General features: G+C 37.1%; 1 protein-coding gene across 1 annotated transcript; it reads right to left on the bottom strand.

Moving 5' to 3' along the window:
• Positions 1 to 1668: 1668 nt before the first annotated feature.
• Positions 1669 to 10814, bottom strand: CHDH (choline dehydrogenase). Its single transcript, XM_009639332.2, has 7 exons — positions 10061 to 10814; positions 9473 to 9624; positions 5601 to 5730; positions 4809 to 4943; positions 3511 to 3653; positions 2603 to 2705; positions 1669 to 2087 (listed from the first exon to the last, which is right to left on the bottom strand). Exons 1-7 carry the CDS (start codon positions 10812 to 10814, stop codon positions 1669 to 1671), a joined length of 1836 nt encoding a protein of 611 aa, XP_009637627.1.
• Between the last annotated feature and the right edge of the window lie 1132 nt (positions 10815 to 11946).

The following is an 11946-nucleotide window of genomic DNA, read 5'->3' as shown; positions in this document are numbered from 1 at the left end:
AAAAGAATGCATCACATACATATAAAGGGTTTACCTGTCTCCTTTTGGAGCAGAGTTCACTGCTAACGTCTTCCGTCTTCAGTATTTCTGTTTGTCTTTATGCAGATAATCTAATGCATTAAGTCCTTTCCCTCAGTTAGCAGCAGGGCTTCCGACCACTGCCTTACAGCAAGTAGCACCAGGTAGAAGGATCTGCCTTAAACAGCTGCAGTTGTCCCTCTAGCCAACATCTGAGTCAGCAAGTTTTTTTACAATCTGCTCAAATGGTGTAAAATTCCATTTTTTCTGAAAAAAAAGTTTATTCTGTTTAACACAAGTCCTGAGCAATCTGAGGCTGCAAAAGCTTTTATTTTGTAATTTGACAGCTGCTTAGTCAGAAGTTATTTTGGAATACTTAGCAAATCCAAACAATTCAATGGATCCAATTTCATTCAATGAGTTCAGTTTCTTTAGGTTTGGGGGTTTTTAAGTCAGTACCTGAAAGTTAGATTGACGCAGAAAACAGCCATCAAAGATCATGTATCTTGCTTTATGCACCTGAAGATAGTAAACGAAAGACTTAAGTCCTAACTAAAATATAGCATTGGTTCACTGAGTAAGTTACTTCCCTTCTACTTTAAAACAATCTCTTTCCATATCATCAATATCTGACCTCATGCAGTTATTCTGAGTAACGTTTCATTTCAAATCTAGTTTGGCTGTAATTTTTTTTTTAATAAAAGTTGACTGATAGTAAGGCACCATTCAGAATATTTGCTGAGAAATATCGTTTGCAAACACTTGTCTTTGAGCAAAGACCAGTAACTTTAAGGACGTTATAGGAAGTGCAGACCTCTTACTGTGCTAAATGATAAAGTGGTACAACTAAATCAGCTTAAATTGTGAACTGTGTTCTACTAAGCTCCTTGCAAAAAAAGCAATGAGAAATTCCAGTTTTCCAGTATATTTTTATAAATATCAGCTCCCATTCTGCATTTTTTAGAAAAATAAGTTTCCAATAAATACAAAGTATGTCTTCTTTCTGAATACTACACAGTTAAGACTGCTAAGTATTGTGAAGTGTAACTTACAGTGAGGATTTGTAAACCATGCATTCCTCTCATAAAAACCCACGTTTGACAAATTCTGAACACACGCAGGTTCCTCTCTCTCCTATGAATTCTGATACAAACTACTTTGGCCTGTGAATATGAAATTGCATAAATGCTTACATTTACTTAACCATTCCTTGCAGGATGTGGGGATTACTGACTAGCTGTTATCCTGGGTAACACTCTCACAGCAGTTAAAATCCTTCTTTTAAATAACAAGGCATACCATAATGATTTTCAAAATAGCACACATTAATCTTTTCTGTTCCCCATGCAATTGCACAGTATTTCTGGCTTATGTGCACAAGTGTCTTGTCATTTAGAAATAGCTTCTCTTCAGCAAAATAATTTGAATTGTTCCACAAAAGGTCATGTTTAACTAAAACAAGCAGATTAAGCCAACTGATTAAAAACTGAATAGCTAGTCTAATATAAGAGAATGGTTCAAATTAATAGTTATTTTAATAGGATATGTTGTTTTGCACGGTAGTTATTTTGTTGGCATGCTCAGTGTGAGATACCAATATGCTGATGAAAGCCTAAGCAGCAGAAGATGTGAAAGGATGAGAACATCTGTTTATCTCTGTGTTTCCAAGGTCTTGGGCTTATATACAGGAACATTGTTCTCCCGAAGTGGTGGGAGCCCCCTAATTATATCTGCAGCTTTCTCTGCTATCATAATAGTTGGGGCATTTAAATTTCCACTGACAACACTGGGCATTATTGAAGCATCTACTACTCTCAAGTTTTCAACACCAATTACTTTTGTTTGGGGATCAACTACAGCAGTGCTATCTGAAAGCTGACCCATTTTACAGGTGCAGGAAGGATGATAAGCACTATCAGCCTTCTGCCTTACGAAAGCATCTATTTCTTTGTCAGACTGAACATGGTTTCCTGGTTGAATTTCAGGGCCGCGAAATTTTTCAAAAGCTTTCTGAGCAAAGATCTCTCTGGTCAACTTGACACACTGTCGGAATTCCCAAATATCTCTTTCTGTATGGAGAGAAAATAAGAAAACTGTAAGTACATCCTGAATATAGTCATATATATAGAATGCATAACAAAAATATAGCATCAAAGAAAAAAACTGGAGGGAAACTCTCTCACTTATTGGTAGTAGGATATTTTTCAAAGTCACAGATATTCACATTGCACAATCCCAAAAGGGAATAGCTCAGCTATGAAGAATTGCTCTTTATTTCACTATACCCACTGTTTAGCCAAGGACTCTAGTCTCAGCACAAAGAGGCAAGCAAAATCCATTTCTTCACAAGCAGAGGACGGGCTGAAATGAACAGCACGATACAGCAAACACTACGAGCCCTGACTGCTTCCCCAACAAGGAGGGAAGTGCTTTGCACAATGGGCTATTTTGATCCTGACTTTTATAAATAAGAAATAAATAACAACACACCAGCCAGCACTTCTGAACTGCTGCTGAGTAGAAATTAAAGTCTGAAACAAGGCAGGAAATAAGTTGACATCAGCACAAGGAGAGGCTGCTTTACCTGTTGACATGTAGTTAGGCTCAATGATAGGATGGTCATTTGGGTCCGTACTCTTCAGCTTTAGCCAGCCCACACTCGTGCTCCTCATGGTTCCTACGTGGACCTGCAACATGCACACTATACTCATGACACAATCCCACTGGATGTATTTCCAAATTCAGTATGACTTTTTTTTTGCAATTTGGACAGTCTTTACAAATTAAGCAAATGTAAATGTTAATGGGAGATGACAGAAAATGCCATTGAACACGTTCCCATTTTATATAAATGTGTTGTAAATACGGTATTCCGTAAGGGGAAGGGAATATACCTGTCTTATCAACTGTTCTTTTAATTTAAAATACAACCATTCCAATTTAGCAGTAGCAGAGCATTCAGCTCATACAATCAGCAATCAGACCAAATTATTATCATCACTGAAAAGATTAGCAAGAAGTAACTTGCTTGTGACGCTTCTCCAGCATTAGCACAGACTTTTGGATCAAGATCATAGTCTAAAATGGGGCTTGGATTTGTGCCAATGAATAAATGAGCAGCCTCATATATTCTCACTTAAACCTGCGTCTAAACTGCAGTGGAACAGGGAACACCTTGTTTTACTTTTGTACAGCATCTAGCACAATCAATAATTCTAATCAATAGCACTATGGCACTTCAGTAGTGCAAATACTTAAACAGCAGTTCAATACTTGCTTTCCCAGAGATAAAAAGCAACACTTTTGGTAGCAATATCAAATAACAAGCTCATTTTTTTTCCCCAATATAGGAGATTAAGCCAGCTTTTTTTATTATACTGAACAAAATATTTTTCAGTATATAGCCAAATTAACAATAGTTATAATAGAGCATAAGCCTCTTTTTGTTAATCGCCACAGAACAGTACTGGAATATGTTCTTCAACAACTCACCTGGTAAGCTTCCATAGTGGAAGCAACCCGACCATGATCAATCACCTGAGAAGGGAGAAAGTGGAACTGAATGTCGGGGTGAGGAACCCCTGGTTCGCTTCGGATAAACCCACCAGATTCTAAGTGGGCAGTGGCTCCCTCACCTAGAGAGTGTAAAATGAGAGAGAAAATGCTATTAAAAGACCTCAGAAAAGCAAGAAACCCAATTCTTCTTAACCATTGGTTTCACTGCTACGAATAATTAATATATGCGGTGGCAATTACAAGGAATGCAGATCCATTGTGAACCGCTTGTAATGTAAGCAATATACATCACTTTAACCTGCTTTTTAATCACTAGATAAATGTAAACATGCATAACTTTGGCAATCCCACTTATCTGAGAGTGGGATGTTACAGTTATCTCACTGTAACTGGCAGGCCTAGGGTCTAACTCCAGAGGCAGATTTGGTTCCAGAATCCTAACAGGTGTGGAGGGAACATCCTGGTATTACTGCACCGCATGCTCCATGACATGCAGTATAGTTATCCCATCAGTCACATGTAATAGGCAGAGGCATCCTCAGTACCTGAAGGGGAAAGATGAAGAGCCTGCAATGCCCTTCATATTATATTATTCACACATCCATTTAAAACTGTAAGTTAGCCCTCAGTATTTACTTGTATGGTAAAAAGCCACATACACCCACCATAGATTGTCAAATGCTGACATAATAATTCTGCAAGTGGTGAAGTCCTCAACTTTGGCCTAGATATTTTACTGATTTCAAGGATTACTTTTACAGATTCTTTTAAAGGTACAACTTACAGCTGGGTTACTGTAAAATGATTGTGTCATTTTAACGAAAAGTCACTTGTGATTTACTTGCAAGCCTAAATGGTTCTGATCACATCAAACAACTAATTCTTTTGGGGCAATTATACAGAAAACTTACCTCAGTTCAATTGACACAATATCTATTTCAAATAGAATTTTTTCTTGATTTTTTTTTACAACAGCTTTTCTCAGTAGCACCAAGATTTTGAAATGTAGAATTTTTCTTAAAATGAGATATAAAAATGTTAAGAAACAGTGTATAAAAACCTCCTTTTTTACCTAAGATATAATAACTGTTTTAAAATATTCTGATGTAGAAAAAAGGAAACAGTGCAAGTCCATTTGCAGGCTCCAGTTATTTCCCAGAACATGAAAAAAAAAATTACATATAAAGGCTCTCAGATTTTTAAATTAATGAATAAAAGGCTGTAATAATTCTAAATCAATCAATGGTAGAATGGTTGCATACTTTGTTTCATACCTGTAAACTTCCAAAGCCATTCTAGACCAATCCTCACCATGTTAACCGGCTTTTGTGCGTTATACAGAGTAATGGGTTTGGTACACTTTTGCTGGACATACACTTCTAAATGATCTTGAAGGTTCTGACCTACTCCTAGAGGGGAGTAGAAAGGGGAAGAGGGAGAAGAAAGGGAAAAAAAGAGTTATTTCACACAGAACAATTACACACAACATCTGCAACCAGAACACAGCATAAATGGGAACTAAACTAACCTCTTACAGGGGCAGTGGTGACTAAGACCAAGACCATGAGTCATATCAGCCTTTTGCTCATGTCAGAATAAGGTTTTACATAAACATAGCATAACTAGAATGAAAATAGAAAGTTAAATGGCAGATATAGTGCTTGTTCTAAAATTGCCAGATATGACTTCTAAATATGGCACTAGCTTTTCTGGTTTTAAGGAAAAGTTCATGTTATTCCTTCTATCTCTGAATATATATCACAGCAGGAGTTTATACAAACTGTTGTGGATCAGAATTCATTCAAAATTCTATGCTGCTTTACTTTAAAAGTACTCAGTGGCATTTTTCAGAAAGGCATTTTTCACTATCAAATACAGTGAAAAAAGCGTTGGAATTTATTGTGCAGTTCTAAAATCAATCCATGTTTCCACTGATTTGTAACACTTAGATTTCAGTCCACTCAACCTGACATAAAGACAACTGAATTTCATGGATTCATTTCACTCAATGGGCTTTGAATTGCATCCATAGGAAGATGTAAGGTTAAAAGAAATAATAAAATTACCAGGAAGATGGCAAACAACAGGGATCCCCAGTTTTTTTAGATCATCTGCATTGCCAATCCCAGACAACATAAGCAGCTGTGGAGAATTTATGGCACCTCCACTTAAAATAACCTCTTTACTGGCAAAAGCCTAAAATGAAATGAGCACAAAAATCCTAATATTATTAAGCCTGATCCGAATACAAGCAACATGTCAAGAGCTTCTGTTCAGACATGCTATTCTGATCCAGATTAGACACCCTTCCCTCACATTTTTCTCATTCTAAATGTATTCCTATCTTGCCAGAAGCTTCTGCAGAGAGAAATGATCAAGCTTTCACTTTGATCATTTCTGTATTTATTCCCATGTTTACAATCTGTTCAAACTGCATGGCACACAAACATTCAGCTCAGCCAGTACCATAGCTGCCAATGAACTCCTGTGCTACTTGCCAGGAAAAAAGTACCTGTGACGCTCAGATCAGTCAGCTAAGTGTCTCTTCCATTTTCAGTAACTGTTTGTAATTAAAACTGAAACTCCTAAGGAAGATTTTGAATTCAGAGACATGCAAGCTCAAAAATTCTCAAGAGCTTATGTTATTAATTCAACCAAGACTAATGTTTAGTTTCTTAGCTCATTGTAGTCCTCAGAAGCCCCCCAACCACTAAAGCACTACTGAGAAAACTCTGACTGCAGGCATTTACATAATTCTGTTTTGCTGACAGACTTTTCATCAAACAGTTTGAGTCGGAGCCCTGAGCTGGTTGTGATATAGGCTGCAAAACTGTTCCTCCACCTCTGACTTGGTTCTCTGTGCTGCATATTTCTTTTTCTAGAACCTTCTCTGCAAGTGTTTTTGGCACGTCTTTCCAAGGATTTCTGCCCCCAAATATTCTCATTTAGCAATATCAAAATCCTTCGCTGTGTCATTTGCATCTGGTGGCTACCTCTTCCCTGTTGCCACATCTCTGAAATTTACAGTCAGAACTACCCCCCTTACTGCCTTTCACTGTTAAAAGGAAAAACTGTGGAGTAAGAAAATATTGATGTCCTCCTCCTTTTTCCCTTTACTCATTGGAAGAAGATGATGTGGGTGAACCCAATCTTGTTCAAACTATCCCTTTCTCTGCCAGTGAAATGGCTCACAAACACATATGTTGGATGCACTCCATCCTCCCTAGTTGCAGGTACGTTGCCTGTTGACATATAAGTGTATACACACTGAGTTAGGTAGGTAGTTGATTACAAACAGAATAGTAACTCTTGCATGTTAGATAAAAAAGATTCAAGATTCACCTGTCCTTAAAAAAGAACAACTGTACCACAGAAGAAACAAAAAGTAAGCAACAATTTATATTTAATGCAAATTCTAATGCTACCTAAGCTAGTCCAATGTTATAAAGCAATACGCATTTGCAAAAGTAATACCATAACATTTATCTATGAATGCTAACACATCAGTGTGGCCACAGTGAGAAAAATTGATGAGGTGCACAATTATGCCCCTGAACTTCCTCTCATTAGCAAGCGAATCTCACAAGGGCTCAAGGAAACATATCTGGCATTGCTCATCTGCATTCTCCCCTTTTGCAGAATGTAAGGTGCTATCATGAGTAGTTCCTTGTTTTTATTTTAGCTGAGAGATTTATCTTGTAAAGCAACATTTAAAAGTGCTATTTTTTCCTGTAGTATGGTGAAGTGTTAACAGATTAGCATGGAGTGCATATTAACTTGTAGGAATCCTGTCCTTTTTGAATGCCACCTCAGCTGTACAGAATGATGGTGAATGAGATTGTTGCTAGTCATAAGATCAAAATGTAGTAAGAAGATAAATTTTGACAAATTGTTTCCACACTATTTGTCTGATATTGCCAATAGCGCTGATATTTTCTGTTTGTTATAATTTTGCTCCGGGCAATCATTAGTATGTTAAGACTAACACACAGCGTAGCTATGATTGCTGAATCAATACCTAGATCTGTATTTTGCATGTTATACAAATATAACTTATTTATATTTTCTATGGCACACACAGAACTGGTGCCAGTTTGTTCCAGGTAGTGTTCAAATGATGCTCGTTCGGTCTATGCTCACTGTGAAGTCAGCACTGTAGTTACTCCTAGCCCATATACAGTCTTTTATTGTGCTTAAAGCTAACATGCAAAAAGGAAAAACTGACTTTGAAACATTTTTGTGGGGCTTATTTAGTCTATGATCCATTTAAAAAAATTTTCCTCTTTAAATACACTTTTCTGCTTGATTCTGAACGCAGAAACTCCCGGAATGTTCAGTCTACCTTCCCTAGTTCTGTCAGGGGGATTGCTGGAGTCCTGGGAGCTCCCTGGGACCCCAATGTCTACTGAAATAACAATTAAGTTACTGGCTTGATGAACAGGTTTTGAATCATCCTTGAATCATGTTTTGATGATCTTTTAACTTTACTGATGACTGACATAAAAGAGATCCTACCTAAAACAGACTGTAAAAACAAAAACTTTAATGTAATCAAGTGTTTCATCTTGATGTTCATAATGTAATAAAACTATTAGCTCTTCCATCCTGACATGTATAAAATTTTCCAGAAAGTAAAAGCAGACAAGTCCTGCAATGTTGATGTTGGGGAGAAAAAAAAGGAAGGGAAATACTCTGAAGGTGTACTTTTATTATATATGATATATATAATTCATTATATATATTAATATGTATGACAATTCATAGCACTTAAAGAATGTTGCAGTTAAAGTGGTCCAGTATTCAGAAGGTCTTTGATCATATGTAATTAGCTTTCCAAGTCTTTCTTCAACAGATCTTGATAATGGCACAGGAACAGCAAGCGGGGACACTGTTTTTGCAGACATTTAATAACTCGTGAAATCAATTAAATTTTCTGCAACTTTTGTTTTACATTGTTAAAATTATTACCATTACCAATCCACTTAGAAAACAAAAGATTTCTTCTATGCATTAGAAAATTTAAGAACAGTTTATTTATATTGCATTTTAACCTTTAGCAGGTGTTCAGCCACAAAACACTTGTCTGTTGAGTCTTGTAAGCCTTACTGAACTCAAACCATCAAAATTTGTACTCCCCTCTCTTTAGGATATTACTATTACACTTTAAAATTGTTTTATAATTGTTTGTGACTAAATATCTTGAGTTATTAACATACAAAACCCTTTTAGGCAATTTCCTAATTACATACTCCGTATTTTAGGTCCTATGGAAGTCAGTGGATTGAAAGCTGCATAAAATGAACTGTTTATCCACAGAGTTAAGTTGTAATGGCAATTCAGGCTTCCCTCCACATGACCACATGTTCAGTGGTAGTTGGACTGAGACTGAAAAATATTCATTCCGCAAACAACCATAAGGCATGTTTCTTCATTAGGTTTCATCATTACTATCCCAAAACTCAATACATGAGAGCAAAGTAAACGTGAATGACTCATCATGTATCCCTCGAGCCATTCAGCTTTCAGTATCTAGCTTTTACAGTTTTTCCTATGCCAGCACAGCATTTTCAGAATTGTTTTTCAGAAACATCAGCATTTCAGCACACCAGTCAATACGCTGAGACAGTTCATGATTGCACCGTAAGTTCCAGCCAGAAACCTTACACAACACTCTTGCATAACATCAAGTTATGGCCTGTCCCCTCAGTACCAAGAGATGGAAATATAATGGAGATGTTAATCTCTAAATCAATACAGCTGAAATACCACCCGCTGTAAAATAACTGACAAGGGATCATATACTGGAAGAGACAACACAGCATCTGAAAAGCAGACATTTTGCATAGCAAAGTACCACTTTTAATAAAATTTTGTTTCTAAAAAAATTTAATTGTGCTTTGACTCATACCTTTCATACTGGAAAATAAAAACCTCTTACCTTTTTCCTTTGCCCATTTTTCACATACTCAACGCCAATGGATTTTGTTCCTTGAAACAAGATTTTTGTTACAAGTGTCTTCTCTCCGACTGACAAATTTGGGCGTGATATGGCTGGGTGAAGGTAAGCACTAGCTGTGCTCCATCTTTGACCTACAACGTATATTTACATTAAACATCAGAATAGTCACGCTCAGTATTCAAGATTTTGGCCAATAACCATCAGGGTGTTTACAGAGGGAAAGCCTTCATAGAATTTATACAGCACAAAGCAAATGTGATTTGATATAGTAACTGAAGATTTTAACACAACAAATTTCACAATGACATTCTGAAAACCTACTCTCCTTCCCAGATTTAACTATGAATCGAGACTTGCATGCCAATGCAATTTTCAAGAAAATACACCCTAGACTGATAGCAAGCTGCTGGGAAATGAACAGGCTGTAAATACGGAGTGCCATAGCTGTTCAGCAATCGAAAAAACCAAATGGCATTCAGTGCAGATTATATGTCTACATTCCAAAATGCTTTCAGAAGTATCACTGGCAGTTCAGAAATACAAATTAAGAACCCCTTAATGATTTACCTTGGTGTATAGTCATGTCCATCCAGCCAAATCCTTCTTGCTGATAGCCATTCATATCATCTGTGAAGGGATACCCAGCTTGTTGGGTTGCCTCCAGGAATGCATGATGAAGAGGATGACTTGTTTTCCCTCTTGACACATACAGGGGTCCATTTCCACCTCTGTACTGATCTGGCCCCAGCTCATGTGTCTGTGCCTTCTTAAAATAGGGCAAGCAATGTTCATAGTCCCATCCTATAGCCCCTTCCCTGCTCCATCGATTATAATCTTCTGCATGCCCACGAATGTATACCATAGCATTGAGAGAAGAGGAGCCACCCCACACTCTTCCACGGGGCCAGTACATAATTCGGTTATCCATGTGTTTTTGTGATGTTGTATGGTAATACCAGTTATATTTGTCATCACAGAGGTTGTAAGTTAATGCAGCAGGCATATGAATCTTCCACATCAGTCTTTTACTACCTAGAAGCGTATCTTTAGGACCTGCTTCCAAAAGTAGTACAGTACTGAGAGGGTCTTCAGTCAACCTGTTGGCTAATACACACCCTGCTGATCCAGCTCCAACAATGATATAATTATAAGAATCTACCTTTTTAGAACTAAATTGAGATGATGTACGTGAAATTTTGAATTGTTGTTCATTGATGCCCAATATACGCTTTAATACATGTGCTTTAAACACAGTTCCTCTTTCTTTGTGCATCTGATTCATAGGACTGCAACACTTAAGTCCTTTTATTAAGTATGACATATTTACTGTTTGTACAACTGTTCCAGAATTTCTAACAAAAATCCAGCGTATTACCCTAGAAAAACAATCAAACAAAAATCCTAATTAAGGTGTAAGCATTAATATAATGTATGACCTCTAAAATGTAAGTAATTTTCAGTTAAAAATGGTATACTCCACCCATTCTCACTATCCGAAAGGTTGACAACAATGCCAATAAAACAATAAACATTTACTCTGAAACTTGCTGTCTTGTTTTAATGCAGTCTATGCACCAGTCAAGTGGCATATGTAATTCTGTATTATGCACAGTCTGATTTTTATTTGCTTCTGGTTCCTGAGATAGATACATGAAGCAGATATTCAAGTATTTGCCAAAACCATAAAGGATGGAAACCTTCGCTTACGTTGTAATCTCTCTTCATCTGCCTCTAGTAGGTAAGAATTTAAGAAAAAAAATTCCATAAATTCTCTATAAGTTTGTGGCAGTCAGTGATACTGCACAGCCAAGTCACAACAATGGAAGTTATGAGGATGCCCACTGTAGCTTCTGCCAGACCAAGTCTAGGATGACATCTCTACAAAACACAAGAGTAGCAGTGAAATTCATTTTCAGCTATCCCTAAGGCAAAAAACTGCTGGGTTTTGAGGTATGTCTCCTAATACAGGCAAAGGCAAAATCTGTTCATCTGTGGCTTTCTACCTTATTACTAAAACCAGCTCCTGCAGGAATGTTTTGAAGACAGTTACAATCTAATACCACCAGATCCTTAGGCTCAGTAGGAATGGCACTTTTTTTACCTTCGGAACAGCCTGTGAGCCTTCCAAGCAACACAGATTTAGCTTTGTGTTGCAGAGGTTCAGGAACAGGGACTATAAATCCAACATTTTCACAGCCCATGTGTCATAGGTACCAATGGTGCTGGCCCATCTGAAGTGTGTTTCTCTTGCTCCCTCTCCTTGAAACCATTTCCCCTGATATAAACAATTAGTGAAAATAGAAATTCTTGGTCTGTAAAAAGTATTCCTCCCTGGCCCAAAGCTTCTATCTAACCCCCCCCCCCCAAAAAGAGATAAGCAAGCTTCCTCCTGGATATATATTGAATACTGTATTGTTTGTGAGATCTAATTTTTTAGAAATTAATTCTCTTGT

The sequence above is a fragment of the Egretta garzetta genome, unplaced genomic scaffold (genome assembly GCF_000687185.1).
Source record: "Egretta garzetta isolate BGI_Z169 unplaced genomic scaffold, ASM68718v1 scaffold215, whole genome shotgun sequence".
NCBI lineage: Eukaryota > Metazoa > Chordata > Aves > Pelecaniformes > Ardeidae > Egretta > Egretta garzetta.
Note: the sequence above shows the minus strand (reverse complement) of the source record. Positions and strands in the feature narration are given on the sequence as shown.